The sequence below is a fragment of the Rhododendron vialii genome, chromosome 7a (assembly GCF_030253575.1).
Source record: "Rhododendron vialii isolate Sample 1 chromosome 7a, ASM3025357v1".
Classification (NCBI taxonomy): Eukaryota; Viridiplantae; Streptophyta; class Magnoliopsida; order Ericales; family Ericaceae; genus Rhododendron; species Rhododendron vialii.
Genome location: NC_080563.1, coordinates 13,660,894 through 13,685,509, shown reverse-complemented (window position 1 = coordinate 13,685,509; position 24,616 = coordinate 13,660,894). Strand labels below are relative to the sequence as shown.

The 24,616-nt window shown below is 35.5% G+C and overlaps 1 protein-coding gene across 1 annotated transcript; it reads left to right on the top strand.

Moving 5' to 3' along the window:
• The first annotated feature begins 21,050 nt into the window (after window positions 1-21,050).
• On the top strand, window positions 21,051-22,975 carry LOC131332070 (uncharacterized). The gene is made up of 3 exons (XM_058366127.1): window positions 21,051-21,765; window positions 21,883-21,948; window positions 22,647-22,975. The coding sequence occupies exons 1-3, from the start codon at window positions 21,217-21,219 to the stop codon at window positions 22,650-22,652; spliced, it is 621 nt and encodes a 206-aa protein (XP_058222110.1). The 5' UTR covers window positions 21,051-21,216; the 3' UTR covers window positions 22,653-22,975.
• Window positions 22,976-24,616: the final 1,641 nt, after the last annotated feature.

Genomic DNA, 24,616 nt, shown 5'->3' with positions numbered 1-24,616 from the left:
TTTTTTTGGAAAATAATTTTTTTGAAAAAAAATATTTTTTTTTGGCTAAAATTTTTGAAGTAAAAAGGTTTTCGGATCGGATTCGGATTACCACTACCGGATTTATGAAATTTGGATTCGGATTCAATCTGATCCATTGACAAGCCTACTCTTATCCTGCACATATTTCTTTGGGGCTCCGTACTTACTACTTAGCCCCGTTTCAGAAACCTTTTTAAAAAATAAATAGTTTATTTCACATTTTCAAACTTAAAAATAAAGTAAATGAAAAATAATTTTTAAATTTTTTTTGCATCGTATAAAAGATCTCGATGAGATCTTTCAAACAACATTCATATTGCATATTTTTAGATTTCAAGAAGTTCATAATTTTTAAATTTGAAATTGTCTTCACAAAAAATAAAGACTTTTTTTTTATTCCAGAACGGATCCTTAGTAAACGAATCTGATAAAAATGTGAGGTACATAAGGGCGTTCGGGTCCCAAGATCACCGAATAATTACTCCGGTGGTAAATGATCCGTCGGACGGCTAAGATGGAACCAATAATATGAAGGGGGTGATGTTCACCTGGTTCGTGGCCACGGCAGATAAGGTTAGACAGCCATCAAATCATGAGCGGGATGCCTATGATTGGAACGGACAGATAACGTAACCCCCCCACTGGGGTTGGGTCCCACGCTCTCACAAGTCAAGTCACAGACCCTTATCTTCTCGAGAATCTTTCGTCGCAAAAGCAAAACGACCCCGAGGGTATTTTGGACAAATCAGTCGCTTTCTATGCCTTTTCAGTTGAAAAAATGGGCAGGCATCATCGCGTTCCCCGTGGAGAACAAACGCCCGACTCTCTTACACCGTTTGTTGACGTCACGCGCCACTTTTTAATTTCAATTTTTTTTTGGAACAATTTTGATATTTTATTTTTCTTTTTTTGTCAACATTTGATATTTTGTTAATTCCACTCAAAAAGTCGGTGAAAATTTCATATGAGATTCATTCACGATTCCACCTATTTTTCGGCTCAGGATACAGAATTATACTTCAACAAACACAACTTTTTCCACTCAAAAAGTCGGTGAAAATTTCATACAAGATTCATGCATGCAGGATTTCACTTTTTATTCGACTCAGGAGTTAGGAGATAAGATTCTACTTCAACAAGCACAACTTTTTATTGATTAATCCTTCATTGGTAAATCACTTTAGAGAAGAAAACAAACTCGATTGAACGATAGACAACAAATGTTGAGAAAAAAAAAAGGAAATAATGATGAGTCCTTTATTCAAATATTCAAAGTACTTATTTTTTAGGGCCCACTCCGCTAAAGGAGATAAGTAATTATTTTTCAAATAAGCTCGCGTTCTGCTAATATTCTTATTTTTTATTTTACAAGACATATTATTTTTTCACAATATATCACCTTTAATTTGAAAAATAATTCAAATAAATACTTATTTCTCTTAATGGAATGAGACCTATAAGTACACTTATTTTCAAATAAGTAATTATTTTTGAATTAAATATAATATATTATAAAAAAATGATCTATCTTGTAAAATAAAAAATATAAGTACTTAAAAAAATAGCAACCTCAATGGAACGGGTCTACGCAAATGTGGCGGAAAAAGATTCAAGGGTACGGGGGTTGAGAGTATTGAGACAGACAAAGGAGAGTAGAGTTCACGTGGGGGTAGAAAATGAGGGAGGGAAGCGTGGAAGTAGTAAAAACTTTATTAAACCAATTCCCTTTCCTTTCCTGTTTTTTTCTTTTCTTTTTTTATTTTATTTTACTTTTCCCCGCAAGGCAAGACCCTCTCACGTGGGGAGGACCAAACAAACGTTTAAAACAAACATTGTCTTGCTGGTAATACACGTGGTCTCAAATACCCATGCACACACACACTACACACAATCATCATCACTACTCTTCTTGGGTGGGTCCCCACGCCCCATCCAGCCGTGCGTGTCCTCTTGTCCTTCCTTTGCCCGACAACCCCTCTCCCCTACAATCATTTGAACTCCACCCCCCTCAATTACTCCCCCATCACTTATTACTAGTACTTTTTTTTTGCCATTTCTAAACAACGCTCTCCCACGCACGTGAAAACCACCCCACGCTCAACAGCCGTCGGAACCCAACTACTCAACTCCCCAATCCCCATGTTGGTTTTTACCCACTCCCTCTCAATTTATTAGACGAGCCCAGTTATTCGCCAAAAAGATTTGTAAAAAATCACGCAAGTAAAAATATATTTGAACCCATTATGGATCCCATAAAAATCTTAAATAATATTTATAATTTTTTAAATATTATTTTATGAGGCTCTATAAAAAATCAGCTTCAACGAATATCAGTTTTGCCCTATGAATCCAAAAGTAATATTTACCGATGTCCGTTGGAACTGATTTTTGACAAGAGCCCATAAAATAAAATTCAAAAATTTATGGATATTTTTTTAGAATTTTGTGGGACCCAAAATGGATCCAACGTGTTTTTCCTTGCGTGGTTTCCTGCAAATCTTCTTTACAATTAGAATTTCTGTTTTAGACACCGTTCGTTTTGGGATTTTGCATTTAGATTTGTAGGTAATGAATATAGAGAGAAATAAAGTAATGATTAGAAATATAGGAATAATGATTAAAGAGAGATAAACAGAAAAATGTGAGTAATAATTAAAATCCAAAATTCAAAATCCTTAACCGAACAAAGTCTTTAGTCTCTCCTTCTATTATAACCAAATTAAAAACTAGTTATATCTTTCAATTGGTAATAAATTTTATAAACAATATTAAACTAGATACTACAGTTGATCACATATTTTAATTATTACTGTGATACTTCTCTCATCGATAATATGAACTTTGTTTGAGAAACCACAAAGATTTATATTAAATAGATTTTTTAAATCACATAAATACATCAAAAAATACTTTAAAATTGGGAGGAACTCCCATCAAATAAGTAACAAATTATGACATGCAAAGTATTGGAGATTTATTTTATTCACATTCATTTTGTTCACCATCGATTAGGGTGTACATATTTTGAGCCTTAATTGATAATCAAAATAATTCCTTTACCAAGATTCTCTTGTTATGAGATAGCAAAAATTTAACCCAATTAAGTATCGATAAGCGACTGATCTTATAATTTATTTCTTATATCAAAAATTCTCAAAACTCAATAATTGAATTTTTTTGATCAAACACTTACTATTCAGCTGAATTTAATTTAATGATCTCTTAATAAATGACTCTAGACAAATAGATTATTTTGAATTTCTATCATCAAAATGAGATTTACAATCTGCGCACATTTGGAAAAATGTGATTATTCAGTTTACATGGAGCAATGTCACATGATACTCTACGGCATTCTCCAATACACATTGAAGTGATAGCCATACCCCTAATGGAGAAGTACCATACCAATATGTGAAAAAAAAAAAAAAAAAAAAAACCCTCCCAAAGCATCATGTGGTGGTGCATGAGAAGCAATTGGTAATTTTTCCATTTGCAATGGGAATAGAGAGAGCGTGAACAATTCTCATTTCTCACGCATGTCTGATTGCAAGTTGCCCCGTGGACCCATACATGGGAATTACATTTCGGCCTTTGATGTGAAATGACGAAGTTGGCCTGCATGGATGAGATAATGATTGGGGCTTTTTGTAAAGGTGTAGTGTAATGAAGAGGATGATTGTGCCTCAAAAAAGATGACGACCATGTTATGTGGAGGAGTATTGATTATTGCAATAGAGAATGTAATAATCATCTTTATATGGTTACTCTTTTAATTTATGATTGTAGAAGTGGCTCAATTATTGGCCGAAACAACGCATGCGTGGTACTGTGTTTGACAAAGAATCGTCTAACCCATCATTGTGTCATCCACTTTCAAGGCTTCTTTCTCTTTGAGACACAACGCATCATGGAAAGAAAGATTAGATTATTCACTGCTCATGATGGAGCATAGCTCAAATTTTATTTATATAATAAGAAGGCAAATATTAATGACTTCATTTTGCTTTTATTTCCCCCCCAACCAAAAAAAAAAACCTATTCACATTTTCTTTACTTCGTTTATAAACTATATAAACAATAATTTTGTCCCATCAACTTTTGCCTTGTTTGGAACACTTTTTGAAAATATTTTCCAAAAGATTTCCCCTACTTTCAATCATTTCTCTCTTTCTTTTTTCATTTATTACTCCTGCTACTTTTTCAAACAAATTTCAAAAAATGTTCCAACAAAACATTTGTGATTGCAATTAATTTTGTCTAAAATTGTATGAAATTTGACCTAGAAATTAGACGAACTAACTAGGAGTCACGAGTTCAACACGAATTAACTAGGAGGCCAAGACAAATAAGTGAATAACTCTCTACCAGGTATAGTAGCAAACTCTGTACAGGTACACCTTCCATACTCACTCTAACTTTGTAGTTTTTCTTCCTTTAATTGAGACTTACTCAGTAATTAGAGTGTCTGCCGGTCGGCTAGGCACTAACGTGGTTCCCTATTTTACAGAGATAGGTAGGACGGAAAAAGCTCAGTCCAGATTCAATCCAAGAGATCCGCGAGACTCACTCTAACTCTATAATTTTCTTCCTTTAGCTGAAACTTACTCAACAATTAGAATGTTTATCGGTCGACAGCTGAAACTTACTCAACAATTAGAATGTTTATCGGTCGACTTCGGTCAGCTAGGCACTAACGTGGTTCCCTATTTTGCAGAGCTAGGTTGAGCGAAAGGAGCTCAATCCAAATTCAATCCAAGAGATCCACGAGAGGAGATCTAATTTGAACACCACCCCACAAGTATTAATTTACTTGGGTGTGTGTATATATATATTTATTTATATATATATTTCACCATATTAATGTTTGATGTAGGACTTAACTCCCAACTTCAACTTATTGACAGAAAAGGAAATGTGGTAGATAACCCATTTATGTTACATGCTGGAAAGGACTAGACTCATTTAATCCCCACTTACACCATTAAATATAAACAGAATTAAAGTCATTGATTTCGTACAATAATTACCACAGCTAATGTTTTGATCATTATAGGTGTAACTACGTACAGTCTTGATCATTTGTCACAACTCTCGTTCGTTCTTATCAGAAAAACAAGGGTCGCCCTCGTAATGATTGGACGATTCCATTTGTCATCAACCAAGCACACTTATTTTGCTTGGTTCTAGCTAGACTACTTTAGTTGCCGCTTGAACATTTGGTGAGTATTATTGCAATCCTTTTAGGCAGTTGTTTAGATTTAGGGGTGTTTCCGGTAGTGAAAAATTTTGTAAATTTTTATTTGTAATTGAGAAGTTATTAAGTGTTTCCGGTAGTGAATATTTCTTCCGTTTCTTTTTAAGTGTCCCACTTCGTAACTCCAACTTATTAAGAAAATATCATTATTTTTTTTTGCTCGGCAAGAAAACATCATCATTATACTTTTCATGTCAATTTTTACCTCAATTTTTCCTACTTACCCTCTATGAAGACATCATTATTACACTTTAACTCACTAACTTTTCAAAATGGAATCTATTTTGAGAGGCAAAATGGAAAATGTACCAACTTTTACCCACTAACTTTACAAAATGGACACTTATTAACGGACAGCCAAAAATTGAATACTGGACTTTATAAATGGGACGAAGTGAGTAAGTTTTTGAGAAATGTCAAGTTATTTTCGGTAGTCAATAAGTTGTTGTTGGCTTTGTGAGTAGAGTTATTATAGTAAAAAAAATATTTTTGGTAACAACTTTTTTATTAATGGAAACCAAATGCTAAAATGCTAAAACTTTTCTTAAGTGAAAACAAGATGGTAAAATACGTTAAGTTTTTAGTATTTTTTTTGTTCAGTCTTGCTATTATCAGCCCAGTGAGCTGACGATAAACACACTAAAAGACAAGAAAAACAAATATTTTTGTGTACTTTATACCTTTTTAATACATATTCACACACTTACTATTGTTATCCCATTTGACTATTTTCGAATTTTCTATTTTGTTACTGGAAACACCCCCTTAAAGTACTTCTAGTTGCCACTTTAACAGCACGAATTTTGTGTGGAGAGCAGGATCCGTTACCATCTCATTTTGATGATTTTATTCGTTCATTTGTAAATGTTTCAACGTGTAAACTATTCATTCGATTATTAAATTAATCTAACATCAATAGTCATCATAACACACAAGATTTGTCTCCAAAAAAAATAACAGTTGGCGGACCTGAGAATTTCATATACTGGGGACACTTAGTATTCACAATCTTAAAAAATATTTCTTTGTATGTATACTACTAAATTATCGTTCAACTGTTGAATATTGATCATTCATTCTATTACAGAACCGATTTTTCACAATCTTCATGACTGAAAATATCCTTTCAACTACCGCGGTGGCAACTGTAAGATTAATGCCAAAGTTAAGAGCAAGTAAACTAAATGATATAGTAATAATTTAGTAATTTGATTTTCATAATATTGTGGATTGGGAAGGAAAAAGAAAAGTGGTAAAACAAAAATGGAGAAATAAAGGAAATAGGTAGAATAAAAATGAAAAAAATAAAGGAAAGAGGTAAAACAAAAATAGAGAAATAAAGAACAACCAGGGGGATGGGGAAGCTTGAGAATCGAACAAAATCGCTTGAAACTTCACATTTTGCAGTGACCACAACACCATGTTGATGGTTTGCACTAGTACAGGAAACTCTTTTGTATTTATATCTAAATTTTTAGCATTATTATTTTTAAAAATGCGTGGGAACACGTAACCCCACGTGAATCCGCCCCTGAATTAGTTAGTAAGGTAAAAGTCCTTTTTTCTTGAAAAAAATATAATTCGATTAATTTAGTACTTATCATTTCTCAATTCACTTGATTTTCTAACGTGAATCTTTATATATATGAAGGGATAGTTAATATTAATTAGTTAGCCCAAGTGTTTTAAGGATTAGTCTCTCTTTTTTTCCCACAAATTTAAGATTAGTCAAAGTACACATAAACCGATCAGACGCTTAAGTTATAAAAAAAATATGTCCAAATAATCGTGAGATTGACTTTACTATCCGTAGAAAACAAAAAGTCCATTTACACAAACATTGAAGCATAAATCTTGCACAATTTTTTTTTGCGGGGCCTGCCTCGAGTCTCTTAAAGAAGATCGAAATCGCTTATTTTTTATAAAATACATTCTCATGGGGCTTAATCCACCAAGGGTCGGATGCAGAGAGCCAAACGGGACATACGTTCAAGTTCATGGACCCATAATCATGGAGTACTCCCTCCGTCCCAATTTACTTGTCTTAATTCTATTCTAACTGGATAAAAAAATTAGTTATATCTTTAAATTAGTAATGAATTTTATATCCAATATGAATCTTGTTTAATAGATCTTGATTTGTTCTATAATTCAATGTTTTCAAAATCACCTAAAACATTCTAAATTACAAGATATAATCAATTGAAAAGTGACATGAACTCTCAAAAGTGACAATTAAATTGAAACGGAGGTAGTATTATTATAGTAAACTAGCTAGTTGGAACTTTGATTAATACTCCTACTTCTACTACTAGTTATAACATCAATTTGGCCTTAAATTGGTGATGATGATCCGATTATTTGGGGTAATAATCTAAATCTAATCTACTAGAGGGAGTGGTCCGTCCGACAAGATGTCGGGTGATGATTAGGTGTCCCCACGGGTGCGTGATAGCTGTCCCACGTGTTCCCTAACCCCAATAATGGATCTGCTAACGCTTTCACAACCCGACACCAATCATCGCCCCATTAATCCATACATCCCCACCCTCCCTCCCTCCCTCCCTCCTCTTTCTTCTCACATCCGTACGAGGCTTTTCTTCCTTCCCCATGTGATTTCCACGTGATTCCGGTCCCCCTTCTATAATTTTCTTCCCATCAACTTGTTCCATCCCATTTACCATGCTACCCCTACAATGTCTTATACTCTGTGTCTCAGTATCACGGGTGAGGCCGCAAACGAGCCGAATCGAATTGAGTTTAAAATGTTTAGTTTGCTTCCCTTGTTGGGAAAAAAAAATTCAACTCAAAAAATATTCATTAGCCAAATTTTCAATCATTACTCTCCACTCATTACCCCTATCTTCAATTATTATTCTTATTTCTTTCTTTATCTCTCTCCAGTTATTACCCCTACTTCTAATCATTACTCTCATTAAAAAAAAAATTCAAAAACTCATCCAAACACAGCATAAATTAGTAAGAGTTTATACATGTAAGGTATAAGAATTTTATTGTGTGCACATATAATTTATTACCTATACAAGTTATACAATTTGTACGTATCCAAGCTCATATATGAAAATTCTTATGACTCGTACATGTATTACATGTTCACAAGTTTAATCTAACCGAATACTATTCAAATTTAGTTTATTTAGTAGATGAATCAAATTCGAAAGAGTCTTCACCCAATCAAACTTCAAATAGTTTACGAATGATTTCAGCTCATTTGCAATCCTATTTAAAGTATCGTAGGTGGATTTTTTTTCCATACCCATGTGCACATTTGAACGGATATCTTAGATGTTCCAATGGTGGGTCCCAATGGAACAACTCAGTTGATTATAAGACTTCGCGGTATTCTCAGTTTGGAACAGTCAAGTCTTCCTTGTGGAATCTCAACTTTTATACTACTCCGTATTGCGGTGACCGCAACACGACTGCTATGGTCAAGTAGTTGGGCAAAAGCCTATTCTCATCTAACAAGGCGTTCTCTCTGACGACTGCTATGGTCAAGTAGCTGGGCAAAAGCCTATTCTCATCTAACAAGGCGTTCTCTCTTATGACGGTCCGCTGCCACTCTGTATAATATTGTCTGTTTTGGATGCTCAAACCTAATGAATTTTGCAATAGGTTGTTTACTATGCAATGCTGCAGGATGAGCACGCTTAACCATAAAGTTTCAATAGTCACCATTACAGTTTTAAATTAAAAGATTTTATACAAGATAGGATCACGATCTATTCTGTATGTAATAATGAACTGTGCATCCGGAAAAGCGATGTGCGCCCAACCTCACAGCTTGCACCACTGCCTGGGGTATCACACAATTCCCATCTAATAAAAATAAAAAGTTAGTTTTACTGGGAGATTTGGTGATAAGTCCCACTATAAAAATTTCATAAGCCCACAAATCTAGCACAAATTTTGTAAGCTTACAAGTCTATACGCGTAACCTAAACCCTAGGATACCTTATGAAAATGCCAAAAACTCTAAACCCTATGAAAATGCCCAAACCATTAAAATCTCATAATAGAAAAGTGTATTATAAAATCCTATGAAAGTGCCGAAACCTTAAGATATCCTACCCTATCATATGAAAATGCACAATAAAATTCTGTGAAAATGCATAAACCCTAGAATACCTACCCTACTCTAGGTAATGGACCGGACCTACCATGAACTTTTTAAAATGGACTTGGCATTTTACAAAATTAATAGGTGAACTTGCAAGCTAATGAAATCCATATAATAGATCTAAGACTAATTTTTTTAATTTAGAAATGCCTCTCCTCTCCCCTCACAGATTATTGTTGTATTTTTAGTATTCTTATTTATTTTATATTGACAACTAAGTGAGTTGTCGATAGCTCTCTCTTGTGAAATGGGGTCCCAACAATATCTCCGAGCTCTTCCATTATTGGCATTAATGTGGTATCTACGTGGTGTACAAGTATACAATACAATATACTTAGTACATTTTAGTATAGTACACCAAACGACAGCAAAACACACACGTATAGTATGCCTGTACCCCCACGTGCACTTTTCGGTCAAAACTACATTTGCCTTTGCTGTATTTTGGTCCACGGTCAAAACTCCCGAATCCCTATAAACCTAATTCCATCATTCGGCCATCAATTATTTACTAATCAAATCGTGCTCTTGCCTTCTTTTACCGGTGGATCCGGTGAACCATAAGACAGTTGTCTCTCGTTGCGTATGTTAGCCTTCTCTCTTCCGCTAGGTCTCTCAAATATAATTCTTTGCTCACAGTATGTGCAATTGCAATATATAAATCGTTTGAGTTTTTCATTAATTTTAAAATATTTTGTCGATCGGCTATCATAACTACGGTATTATACTCAATTCAATTGGGCATGTTTACGGTAATTGTGGATGCAGATTTTAGATTTCAAATTTAGGAAGAAGCTGAAAAACTTGTTTGTAGCACTTGCAAGATTATGAAAATTTCATTTAATTTTTGAGAATTTCTATTCCAAAAATCCCAAAAGCTCTCCAAACTCAATTTTGAAATTTTGAGATTTTTTCTTTACAATTCATAAATTCTAAAAATCAATTATGTTGAATTTTATACAAGCATTCTAAACTGATTTTTGAAGCAAGAATCTAAAACGCTATAATTTTTTGCAAACAAGTGTAAGGGTTCATTTCATTTTTTTTTAACTTTTCATTCATAATTTAGGATTCTTTTACCCAAACAAATAAGAGTGAGGGGATATAATCATTAGTTTTTCCAAATCTTATTGAGAACATAGTCATGTTGAATCATGTGTGTTGTTATCTAGTGATATAAATTGATAACTTATTTACTTTAAACATATATAGACCCGATGGAATGATATCTATTTATCTTTAAATAAATAAATATAAAAGATTAAAAGCATTAACATCCGATCGATATAATAGAAACTTAAACAATTAATAATTTCAATAGCCGGCACAAAAAACCCACAAAGGACCTCAACGGCTCAACCTAATTAAGGTTAGAGTTGGCCATTTTTTTTTTAACTCGATAGATGTTTAGCCTACTCCTAAGGGTGGAAAATGGGTACCGCTAGCGGCATACGACTATGTCAAAACCCAAATAACATCAACCACCACACTAAGCACTCACGCTCACGGTATAAATTGAATCCTCATCTTTTATGTGAAAGAGACGAAAAAGTGCCATTGAGTTACAAGCCTGTTAACGAGTTGGCCATCTCTTTTACTACTAAAAAAAATAAAAAATAGGTGGACCGTTGATTACGGTACATGCACACGTGCACGTGCATGTGAGGGCATTGCCAAGAAAGAGGTACTAGCTTTTTTGCCTGGGCGATCGTGTGCGTGATTGGGCAAGTGGGCCCCACGAATCTGGGCCATGTGACTGGCTGAGCTGGTCACCATGTGTTAATCGTTATTAAGATCTACTATCAGCTTTTCAAATCGGTATTTCAGTTTAAGTTAATCGATGCCCAACCCAAAACTATAAAGCTTGGTTTGCACGTGCGGGGTACGTGGATATGATGATGCCTGTTTGCGAAAAGTTCTACCAGCAAGATTATTTTAGATTCCGAAAAGTCCAAGGAAACCGATGCCGGCTGGATATATTGTTCGTGCGTAGCTGGATTTAATTTGTACCAATTGAAATGGTTTGATGGAAATCCACCTTTGATCATTGATCACCTTGTAAATTTTTTATTTTGATAATAAGACGAAAGATTTTATCACTTAGAGTAAGAAATTACAACAAGATAATATGGACATAGGCCACGAGCATCACCGACGAATATAATGCATATCACGACTAAGTTGGCACATACATCACAACCGATGATGATATACTTGCAAAAGCTCTAAATGGTTGATAAGGAACCAACCAGAAAACACCAACAACAAAAATCTAGCTCAAAACTACAAAATGCCATGAGTGGCCACCAATATCCAGTCCCTTTCCATCCAAATCAACTTATATTTTGATTTTTGACGATCATTTGATAAACAAAGACGGTTAGTTTGGGAAATGTGTGACAACAGCAGTTGTGGGTGTTGAGAAATCGACCAAAGCAACATAATCATATTGTGGGACAAAAACAATAGTTCTTCATATTGTGAAAAACGCAAGAAAGAGACATCTTCATGTGATTTTTCAATTGTGGGAAAAAAAAATGGTATAGTTGAGAGTACATTCACATCTCTCACACCAATTTTTTAGTATGTATCAATGAAAAATTGAGTACAAGATTCATTGGCCGGCAATGTATAGCAAGTACATATAATATAGGTCGAACTCTGAATAATCAGGGAAGCACATATTAGATCGAATCAGATTTCGAAAACCAAAGCGGAGAACCGTACTCATGCACCTTGCAGGGCAGCAGGGGTCTCCTACCAAATGAATCGACAAAATGAAAGGTTTTGATCATGAAAGCGAGACTCGAAATGAATACGCACGCCCTTGCGATCGAGGGCGAACGGAAATCCTTCACAAAATACTATTCTAAAAAACTGAGAGTACGTGCCAGAGGTTTTACAGCCACGAGACAGTTTAATCAGTTATAAATTAATTTAAGAGATCTCATGTTGGCTTAGCTGTTATACCTAATCATTTCATTGCTTCAAATGATGGTTCGTTTTTTCCAGTTTATATAATAGTACGAAGAATCTATAATTTGATAATTCTTTTATTGTTCTGGTTGGTATTTGGGACAGCCTTGTACATGATACTATTTCACTTACAATTTACATGGTGATCCTAATTTTGAGGCCAGTTCATAATGACTCACCTAGTTTTTGTTCAGTGGTTTGGGAAACATTGTGGACCATGGCATTGATATCTTTGCTTTGCTTGTTGCTCTTTATCAATTCAACAAACAGGGCCATACTTTCTTCAGGAGTAATCATTTTGTACTCAAAACAACACCATGCAGTGATGTTTTCTAAGTTTCTAACCAACGTAATTTGCTGCCGAGCATATCCTTGTAGAGCGGTGCCAAGCGGCCGATCCGGCTATTTATCTCGGCATGAATGTCCATTGCTCGGTTAAGATCCGAGCTGTTGATTGCCGAGATGAAAGGTAGGATAGGCCATTTTCTGCACCCGCTTTGCAGGGAATGCTCGGCAGCATATCCCATTTTGAAAAAACTATATGACCACACATATTTTGCACACACTCACAGAGGTTAAAAGGATCCAGCTATTTATCTAAATTTCTTTCAACACAAGTAAACAATAAATTTGCGTGAGCTAGTATTAGAATATTAGCTAGTATATTACTATTATTGGCTTATTTGGTATCTGAATTCTTTCGTATTTTTCATCTTGATTTGAATACGGGGTTATGCAAAAAAAATTAGCAAATGAGTAAAGGCTACCACAGGGACCCTTAACATGGAGTAGTTCACATGATATCCCAAGTAATCCTTCTGATTTAAAAAATAAAACAAAATTTGAATGGAGATTGTCGATCCCTTTGGTTTTTTACCCAACTTCGCGATATCAAAATAACAATAATGTTATGGCAAACCCACAATGTGCCTATAGCTAGTGGTTGATGGGCTAGTTGAGTATGAGATCTCTATTATGAGGTAATCATGGAGGTCTCGTGTTCGATACTGTCCGTGGCCACAAAAACACTCGTGTTTAACTTATACCACTACATGTGATTTTTGAGGGTGATTGTATGTACTAGTCTTTATCCGTAAGATCTTGTATGGGTTCATGACAGATGAGTCGATAGAAATTCTTTGTCGCCAAGAAATAATTAATATTCTAAAACTTACTACGAAAATGGTTATTTAATTATCAGTTGGTCCATATCATAAGAGAAGGATGGTCATTTTTCCCATGATCAAAATAGGTTGAGTTTTTTTTTAACACACCAGCTAGCAACCATTTCACGTCAGTTTAAAATGGTTATTCATCAGTAGGACTGGGCCGTGCGGCAATGGATATGGGCCGTGAAAATGAACACAGAATCTTATGTAAATCACTGATGTGCATGCTAAGTAGAGGCCCAAATTCCATTCTTCGAATTCAACCCTTTACAAGCTCCAATAAAATGTTCAAATTTTATATGCGCAGTAACCACATGGGACCAGAAAGGTCCGGTTTTGGCATGTTGGGTCTATTATATATTGACCATTTTCAATGAAACTTTGTGGGTCATTTTATTTTTGGGTCCATGGTACATCCTTTACAAATTTCTGTGGCCCGAGATATAAAATTTGTGCTGGTTTATTTTATGAATTATTGTTGTGTTGATTTTTGAGGTGGTGTATGTGAATTTTTTGTTTACAAAAGACGGCACAAGGTCAAAGAAGACGGCTCAAGTTTTTGATTTTTTCTGATCCGATACACAAATTTTTTAGTATTCAATCATGAGATTTTGTGGTGACGAGTTTTTGTGGCTCAAAATACGAAAAAGGCATACCATACCATATACCATTTTTTTAGGGATGTTTACCTTAACCTTTGTCGTTTGATAATAGGAATGGTTTAAATTGGTGAGCCTGTTGAGAAGATTGGAACAAAAATCACCTTCATTGGATTTCGATTGACATGATTTTAAAATGTATCTATTTAGAAAAAAAGGGACACTTAGCAAAAAATACAACATAATACTTTTTGTTAGTTTAAACTTTCTCTCTCTCTCTCTCTCACACACACACACTGACTGTCTCACCTCCATCGGCAACCTTCAAACTTTCATTATCCTCATCCATGTTGTCTACCCTTGCCAACGCCGCCTAGCCCAAGTTCACCATCAAAACAACGGCTGCTGATGTTGTCTCCGGCACCAAATCTGCTACCTTCTTCTACAAGATGGATCTTGTAGATCGAAGACGGCGCTGATCTAGCATTTTTTAGTTCTTTTTTTTCATACCCTTCTATTGCCAACCAAATAGCTGTTGATCTAGGTTTTTGGCTATGAATTAAAGTGGATAATAATTTTCTTCATCCTCTTTCAAAGAGGGCTCTGTAGCCGAAGACTCGTCTATAGGAGGCTTGGGCTCTATGAGTACAAAGTCATAGTCCATGCAACCCATCATAATGTCATTTTTCACGAACCGTAATTGGAACTGTTCAAAGGTTCAATGCCTGCTAGGTTATTAGAGACCTTAAACATGTTCATAGCTGCAACTTGATGTACCTTATTTATTTATCTTTCACTTTGAAAGCAAAGAAGAAGGAAGACGAGCTTTTCACTCGCGAAAGAAGTCACTACTCGGGCAAGAGACGGCGGGCTCCCTGGTCAGATGAAGGGACTTTCCCCAGAAGGAGAGATTAGTACCGGAAGGTGAAGATGAAGGAAGGGTTGAACTAAGTTAAAAGCATTCATTGAGGTAAAGAAAGAAAGACGAGCAATCCGTGAGAATAGCAAATGTAACCCCTATTTCAACAAAAGAAGAGTGCACATTACCCTCCCCGTGATTGGTAGAAATTGTGTAGGGTCTACGGAATCAATACACTTTTTGGTAATTATGAATTAGTTTATTGTGAGACCCAAACAATTTCCATCAATTACAGGGAGAGTAATGTTCACCCTCTTTAAAGGAGGATGAACAAAGTTTTCCCATAAAAAGTTAGTGTGCATTCAACTTTACATTTGAAAGTTTTAGTGAATACATAGTAAAACTTTGGGAAGGTCTTGCTGTTTTTGGCTATGCATGAAAGTTAGCATACATTCACTAACCTTTTAGCTTTGCTTTTTAAAGTTAGTGAATAGACAATAAGTAATATTTTGGGTATGCTTCGGTTATTTTTGGCTATGGAAGAAAGAAAGTGCATGTACATGCATTAACCTTTTATCGCATTTGAAACTTAAGGAATACACACTAAAATTTTGGGTATGCCCTAGTTATTTTTGGCTATGCATGAAAGTGAGTGTTCATTCACTAACCTTTGGCTTTGCTTTTGAAAACACTCTAAAAGTCTGGCATGAAAACTAAGTAAATATGCAGGAGGTGGTCATATTTAGTGAAAATACATTAATTTTTTTAAAATAGTGTGTTGTGCCTGTTTTGTAAGTCTGGCATTAAACTTTGTGAATATACCCAAGATTAAATTTAGTGAACATTCACTAACATTTGGGAAAAGTGTACTTTGCTTGTTTTGAAATAACTCTGTAAATATGTAATAAGTTATATTTTGCTAGCTTTCGTAAGGGGAGAGAGAGAGAACTAGATCTAGCTAGTTTGTCACCGAGAAACAAATTAAGATGGAAGGCGATGGTGAAGCTGGAAGTCAGCTGAAGTAGAGTGAATGCCCATCACCGTTGGTGGTGGGATCAAGGCGGCGACGTCAATGGAGGAAGGTAGTGGCATGGCTCATGTTTGTGGGCAGTTTTGTCCACATGCAAAATGTTTCTTGGGTCCTTCCGCTTCTATCGTTTAAAAACTGGAGGACCTCTGGTTGAACACTAGCTCGAGTTGAAGGAGCCAAATTGACCTTAACTAGTTTTACATGCTTGGTTATTGGAATCAAACCAACACAACTCGAGTAAAGTTGTACTGTGTGGTTCGTACATGAAATTTCTAGAAATTTCTTTAGAAAAGTATGTAGTTTTTTGGCTCGTTTTTGGACTGCTCAACCTCCATGATCCGGACCAGCCTTTGTTACGCGTTTCTAGAGCTTTTTGATTTTTTCGTCCGAGACGAATGCCCGTGCAAATTTCCAAAACTAATAACCGTAAGAGTGTCTTTGTGAGGGCATTGTTAGTTCATCACCATTGTAGCTCTTCGGAATATTGTTCTCTTCACATAGTGGAATTGTTTCTCATTCGTTTGCCCGTGGATTAGGTTTCTTTTATTCGTTTTCTTTGTTTGGTTTGATTTCTCCATTGGTTTTTCGTACATATTTGATTTTGGTTATTTTTCCAATATCATGGCCATCAACAATCGTCGGGTTGTGGTTGAGTCCTTTGGGCCTGCCATACAACAAAGTATGATGTTCGTTAAAGTTCTAAACTCACTATTACGCAAAAAGTTCAACGTAATGAAGAATGGTCACAACCAATTGAGAATGATTTACGTGCATCATAACAAAACATTGAACCGGATGTATCTAGTGCAAAATTGTCTTCTCAATCTTTCGGTTTGATTAGGACTAAATCACCGATCAATCCAATCCAACCAATTTAGTCAATCCCATACCTCGAACCATTCATTGATCATGATGCTTGGAGAGCAAATTGTCAAACGTATAGGAAACATCATAGCAATGATTTACAGCGCTGCTACCCACACACCATGTGCATAGATTCTGTGCACAGATCGCGGTGTGAGACTCATTACGTGTTCTACATAATGATCCGAGCCATTCATTAAATGTCAAATATTTTTTCAATATTTTTTTCAAAAAATCAACTCCTATAGATGATCGATCCAATCATGTAACTTTTCATTCAAATTTCAGGATAATAAAAAGTTAGATGATTGAATTGAGCATTTATAAATATCAGATTGAGATGATTTTTTTTGCGGGGATCTTGTAATGTTTTTTTACATTTAATGAACGACTTGGATAGATTGTGTGGAACCCGTAGTGGGCCCCACACTGCAATCTGTGCACATTTGCTGTGTGGCCGTGTGGGTATAATTTTTGAAGGGCAAATTTTCGTAGCCGTCCTTCTAGTTTTACGGTTGTCTCAATATCGTCCCTCTAGTTTCAATTGCTACCAAATAAACCCTGTAGTTTGTTTTATGTTCCAAATTGGTAAAATCGTTAACACCGTTAATGAAACTAATGAAAAAATATGATTAAAAAATTAAGTGCTCCAATTTTCAATCCGGTTGAACCGATGCAAAGATCTTATTTTTTTGATCATTTTATCCTAGATGATCGTAATGAATTTTTGGCACTACGCCCTTTCAATGAGCACCTGAAGACTCCTTATTTAGTTTCAGAGCTCTCTTAAGGTGCTTATTGAAAGGTTTTAGAGCCAAAAGTTCATTATGATCATTTAAGATAAAATGATCCGAAAAATAAGATTTTCATACCGATTCAAACGGATTGAAAATTGGAACACTTATTTTTTTCACACCGTTTACATATTAAAAAATATAGTTAAAAAATTAAATGTTTCAATTTTTAATTTGTTTGAACCGGTGCGAAAATCTTATTTTTCTGATCATTTTATCTTAAATGGTCATAATAGATTTTTGGCCTTAAAGCCTTTCAATGAGCACCCTAAGAGAGTCCTAAAACTAAATAAAGAGTTTTCGGGTGCTCGTTGAAAGACCTTAGAGCCAAAAATTTATTACGACCATCTAGGATAAAATGAAAAAAAAAAAAAGATCTTCGCACCGGTTCAACCGGATTTAAAATTAGAGCACTTAATTTTTTAATCATATTTTTCTGTTAGTTTCATTAACGGTGTTAACGATTTTACCAATTTGGAACGAAAAACAAACTACATGGTTTATTTGGTAGCAATTGAAACTAAAGAGATGAAATTGAGACAACCGTAAAACTAGATGGACGACTACGAAAATTTACCCATTTTTGAATGATTTAAATAAGGAAATTGATTTTCACACTCCCTAATTGATGCACACACTCTTTTTTCTTTCTTTTAATGGATGAATTTACGAAACAGCTCCTAAATTTTTTTAAAAAGTGCATGCATGCAGGGACTATTTCGTAAATGCACCCGTTAAAAGACAAAAAAGGGAGTGCTTGCATCAATTAAGAGAGTGTAAAAATCAATTTCCTTAAATAATTTGTAAGTCAAACTTGAAATATCAGTCGTTCGACTAAGAACATTTGTTTTGCAATTTGATAGTAGACTGTAATTTTTTTCAAGTTGAAATTATACATCCAATAGGCATACCAAAATCTAGCTGAAAGGGGAAAGAAAAACGGATGCTGACGCTTTGATAAAACTGAAAAAAGAAACTGAAATCTGAAAACTAAGCACTGAAAACTTAATTTTTTAAGTTGAAAAAATTAAGTTGATTGTTCTGCGTTGAAGAATTAGTTTATTTCCTGTGATTTCACTTTCGTTAAGCGTGAGTGTAATCAGGCTGCACATACGTGTGCTCAGAAAGTCCTTTCTAATGGTTTGTCCGGTCTGTGGACGTCCATTTTTCCCTTATGGGGTTCCCGTCTGTCTAATGTTTAGGCTTTTGCCTACTAAACTAATAAAATTTTCTCTCTGTTGACAAAAGTTAAAAAGTTGTTTGATAAACATATTAAACACTAAATTAAAATAAATAATTTTAATTTTAATTTCATTAAGTAAAGTGATTCTCTTTTAATATAATTTTACTGATGGTCACAATATATTCGTTGTGATGGTGGTGGTGGGAGTGGTGGCGTGGTGGTGCAGGGATGGTGGTGGTGGAGGAGCTGGTGGTTATGGCTGCACACAGTTTAAATCGGTTAGGATTCTTAAGAAGAGGACCGAACCGTGAGTTGCAGTTCTAATAAATTGCAATTCGAGTCCAGACCAAAAATTCTATGGTCTAATTTTGAACCAATCCGTGAGTCACGGTTCAATTCCGAGTTTTATTCACGGATACAAATTCTACTCGAACAATCTTCACTCATTATTTTAATGAATTACTAGTTCGCTCATTAATTGTATGCAAAATTATCTATTTACATCTCCAATTTTGTATTAAAATAGCAGATGTCCGTGCCTAAGGGCATGTCCAAACGAAATATAGTCATAACTTACATAAGTTGTCTTTTCTATCCGTTCAATATAACCTACTCATTCTCTGTCTCACTTCAAAAGGCTCATGCCAAGGTAGAGAGAAGGAATAAAAAGACAATAATTTACGGGTTAATTATCAACCCTCTTGAAATACTTGAAAAAAAACAAAAGGTAAGAAATTAGAAAGGAAAGTGTATATATTACTGCAACAACAGGTCAAAGTATAGCTTAAGGAAACATTCTCTTAATTGAACGGCTACGATCTTAGCTTGAAGAAGATCAATGTCTATAGATGTGCTCATATTTGTACGTGTAAATAAAAACCGCTCTATTTTATAATATAAATAGATTCTTTTGCAGGATCTTGTAATCCAAATCTTCAAGTTAAGCTTACTTGCAAAAATGGCATCTAGATTATTAGGCACAAAAGATTCAATAACCGTGACATGTTAAAACAATTCTGATACCACTAATATAATATAACGATTGTCAAAACTAAACAAAAACATTTCTTTATAAAATTATAGTATCCTAAAAAAGTCATGAATCACAATTACCAAACAATTGCAAGAAAAAGAGACAACATCTACACAAAAACCTTATCTTAATTTTGAAATTATATGACTCTTCGCACTTAACGAAAATTTTAAGACGAAGAGAAAGGAATAGCACACTTATAACTTAAAAAAAATTCCTTTAATTTGGAAAACTTTTTTTCCTTAAGGCTTCGTTCAGTTGCCAGGAATGCTGTACAGAAAAGTTATTTTCAGAAAAAGTCAAGTAAAATGAAGTAAAGGAAAAATAAATCTATTTTCCTGTGAGTGTTCATTTGACAAATTTTTTTTGCAGGAAAACTAAAGTTTAGTGGTTCATTTGTCGGAAAAAGACACTTATGAGAAACTTTTTTATTTTCCATGGCTAAAAGTAACTTTGAGAACTAATACATACCGGAAAATGTATTTTATCTAATGCAAAGCTTTAACATGAAGCTTAAAAAATAAGTAGATGATAACTAAATAAACAAATGTTAAATAATTATGCTTGATTAGTTGTCGATACAAAAACTCATTGATAAACTGATGATTAGTAAGTACAAAACAAAACTGAAGACTAATGACAAGATAAATAAATACTTTCAAAAAAAAATCAATTACTAATATTTTCTACAACAATTATTTTAGAAAGCATCACAGTAGTCGAAATTGTTATTGCTCACGTAAATTTCAAAGTACCTTTCTAAGAACCTAATTCGTATTTTTTTTGGTATTGGCCTCATTCGTTTTTTTTCTTGCCCTCCAATTATTTTGGCCCCACAATGCAGAAAACTTTCCCGCAAAATCCTATGCTTTTGGCCGGATCACTTTTGCAAAAAAATAAATCTTGCAGAAAAACTTAAGAACATTTTTTCCACTACTTTCCTGGCAACTAAACACTACAAAAGTTACGAGAAAGTTGATTTTTCCATAATTTCCTATACTTTTCTGACAACTGAACGAAGCCTGAAACGAGAGGAAAAATTCCCCGGTGGAATTTTTTTACAAGAAAACGAGTGGAAAATACTTTACCTATATACGGCGAGAAATGGCACAAACACTCTCCCATCCCTCCCTCTCTCTCTCTTTCTCTCTCTAAAAACCATCTCTCCTGTTTCTCCCACGCCACCTCTTCTCCCTCCCTGCATAGCTCTTCGCTCTATAAATTTTGCTTACATATTTTTTTACGTTAGGGTTTTCTACTTCTACTAGTCTTCCCCGGTTGACGATTGCAATGGCCACTGCGCCGTTGAAGTCCCAGCCTCTCCACAACTTCTCCCTCCCCCAACTGAGGTGGGGCCACAAAAACCACACCCACGTCAACCAGCGCTACCGTCGCCCCTCCGACACCCCTACGGCGGCAGCCGAGAACCACCACCACAGCCCGTCACCGTCGGAGCAGGAATCCTACGGCGGCAATAGAGATATGAGCCGGTTCCCGATGGCGTCCTGTTCTTCGCAGAAAGCTGTTATAGAGAGAGAAGAGGAGAGAGAGAAGGAGAAGCCGTGGAATTTGAGGCCGAGGAAGGCCGTCGTGAGGATTCCGAGCAATGGAGGAGAGTTGACGGAAACGGCGCCGTTCTCGGAGAACTTGCCGAAATCGACGAGGTTAAGAGGTTACGTGGAAGGTCAGAAGAAGAAGGAGGAGGAGGAGGAGAAGAGGAAGTACTTGTGGATCGCGTTGTGTCGGGAGGAGATCGAAGAGGACGTGTACGCGATGACCGGGTCGAAGCCCGCCCGGAGGCCCAAGAAGAGGCCCAAGACCGTCCAAAAGCAGCTCGACGTGAGGGATTCTTTTTTGATCTTTTTGTGTTTTTTAATATAATTCTTTCTTCTCTTGTGTTAGTCTTGTTGCATCGTTCTGTTATTTTGCTTAATTTTTCGTTGCGTATTTTGGCAGAATCTTTTCCCGGGGTCGTATTTGACGGGGATTACTCCGGACTCTTATCGCGTTTATGATGCTCCAGTATGGATTTCCTCTCTCTCTCTCTCTCCTACAATGGCGTACACATAATGCGTGTGCAGTAATGTACGGAGGATTTGTGTTGAGTAGGGCCCGAATTATGTGTATTTTAATAAAAATATATATATATTTATAAGTGCATATTGCTACTTGAAAGGTTTGAAAGGTCTGAAAAAGAGACGATATTGTGTGTGTTTGTGTGTAGCTACCGTTTAGGTTTATACACCACAATCGAAAAATGATTGATAATATTTTAGAAATTTACCACCCTCATATAAGTATTTTTTAATAAAAAAATTCACTCAAGGGACTTGTAGAGGCCAATTCCATTGAATATGTTTCTAATTTACCTAAAAATTTAAGTATAATACGCGAGAATATTTGGAATTGGGTAGGGGCCAGGGTCCCCCCATGCACCCCCCACGACCGCCCCTTGCGTGCGCGAGGGCGCGAGAACAATTGTGAAAGCGTATTTTATATTTGTTCCAAGGTACTTAAAATTTGTGAGAGTGAGGAGATGATTGCGAGCGGGAGCTGAGGATCCTATTCACGGAGTGTGTGACTAAGTGGATAGTTTTATACATACACAGAAACATGTTTGTATACATGTGTTTTGCAGGTTTATTTGAAGTTATTGAATTGAATGGTTCTATGCAGGACTTAGGAATGGAAATAATCTTCCAATCTTTCTCCTTTTGCAGAGGTAAAATATGCTACCACTGGATGCAATGGAACTAAATGTCGGTGGACGTAATTTGTAGAGGTAGATGCGAAGACAAGGGATTGTGGGATGCTTGATACTGCTACATTGAGTGTTCAAGTGGAGGTATTAAGGCACTGGATTATTGAAAGAGGAAAGCAATGATATACCTAATCTCTTGACTTCGCATTTGTACAGTGCATTGTCCCAATGCAGGAGCACGTTTTAGTTATCTCTTAATAGTTGGAAATGTAAACAGGAAAGTTTATGCGTGAATAGAGGAAGTATTAATTGTTTTCACTTCTCAATGCCAGTCACTGGCTTTGCTTCTGAGTGTTGATGTTGTTTAGTTTAGAATAATTTGGATTTGTTAACTGAATTGGTAATGTTTGACAGCCTTCCCGACTTTGTTTTGGGGCACAGCTTACGCGTCCGCCTACTTAGCAAACCTGAAATGACCGTGTTACCAAAAAAACAACTCCTTGTTGCTATTTTGTTTTGGGGAAGGATGTTTCCACTTTCCATGGTTCTACCGCCCCTGATAAGGTTCAAATATAGATGTTGGTTGACATTATCTGCTCCATTTCTGTCTGTCATTTATATGGGTTCATTGAAATCCTGGGAGAGGGTTATTTTTTATATGACAGCTTCTTCCCGGAAGTCAGAGGTCTTTGGTGGCATGGACTTGTCCCTCCTTAGACTGTTCCAATTAGCTTAGCTTTTTGCTTAATGTCGATTACGGGCCTCAAATTCAGTTGAGGTGAAGATTGATTTTTTTTCCATACCAATGCTGAGCAAAGTGAACCAGTCTTCCAAGGATAATTGCTTTCCTTATTTGTGTGATATTCTTTTCTCATGAGACAACTTAGACGTGTGTATTGAATGTGTTTGCTTTATTTCTTTCACTGTTTCTGATATTTTTCCTGCATATTAGTATGATATCTGTTGCTATAGCAGATTGAAGGCTAAGAACGATCCTGACTTGTGTGATAATAGTTCACGAACTTACTAGTGAATGGAAAGACAATGCATATTCAAACGCTACTCTATGATGCTGTGAAAATGGGGATTGGAGATTTTTGTATTGAACATTCGGCATTGTTTCTTATGTGTTGAATTGATTATAAGGCTTGATCAAGTCACGAAGTGGGTTTTTTCGATATGCTTGAGCGTCCACTGTTAGCAATGCTAGGAATGAGTTCCTATTGGCATTTCCTTTAAGCTTATTGAATTTGTTCCAGAACTGTTCTCTTACACTTCCAAGTCTTTTGTACAGAACCATGTGGACATTATATATGGAAAAGGAAGAACTGCCAGCAATAAGAAATTCAATAGCAAGTATTACACTATGAACATTCAAGATGAGAAGCTTTTTTATGGCACTTTCTGGAACCTAATGATTGTTCATCGAAAAATGATATTCACATTCCACATTGAGTCACTTACTCCCTTGTCTAATGCGCCTTTATCTTACTATCCCTTTCTTTTTATTTTCAATTTGTTTGGAATAGGTCTCAACTCACTATTACTCTTCCAGTTGTCGTATTTTTGGGAATTACCAAGTAAATGTAACAACTGCCAAAATGCTTTCTGTAAGGCTTACTCTGTTTTATTTCCCTCTGTTCTTTGTTTGAGTTGCAGAACTAAACAGCCCCGTGGTTATATTTGAGAAATCTGAGAGAATTAGACTGTATGGACATAGATTTGATGAGTGCAATGTGAAAAACAGACCCAATAATATGAGTATGTTCGTCAATCTTGGCAATGCAAACTTAGTTGAGTTATTCAAGGGCATTATTGATTTTGTTCTTTTGTCGGGGATTGCACTGAGTGCTAGCAAATTACACTAAACTGAAACTGTTTGCAATTAGTCTGGAGTTTCAGCTCAAGTTCATATAGTTTTCTTGATGTCTTACTTCCTCTCAAGAACTTGATTTCCTTCGTCTGCATTTGGCAATGCATTGAAAATCT

What these genes read in the sequence shown, in the direction of transcription:
- LOC131332070 (XM_058366127.1), top strand. Translation starts at nt 21,217, where the DNA reads ATGGCCACTGCGCCGTTGAAGTCCCAGCCTCTCCACAACTTCTCCCTC. An exon ending in CCGTCCAAAAGCAGCTCGAC is followed by an intron (nt 21,766 to 21,882) that starts GTGAGGGATTCT and finishes GTATTTTGGCAG; the next exon opens with AATCTTTTCCCGGGGTCGTA.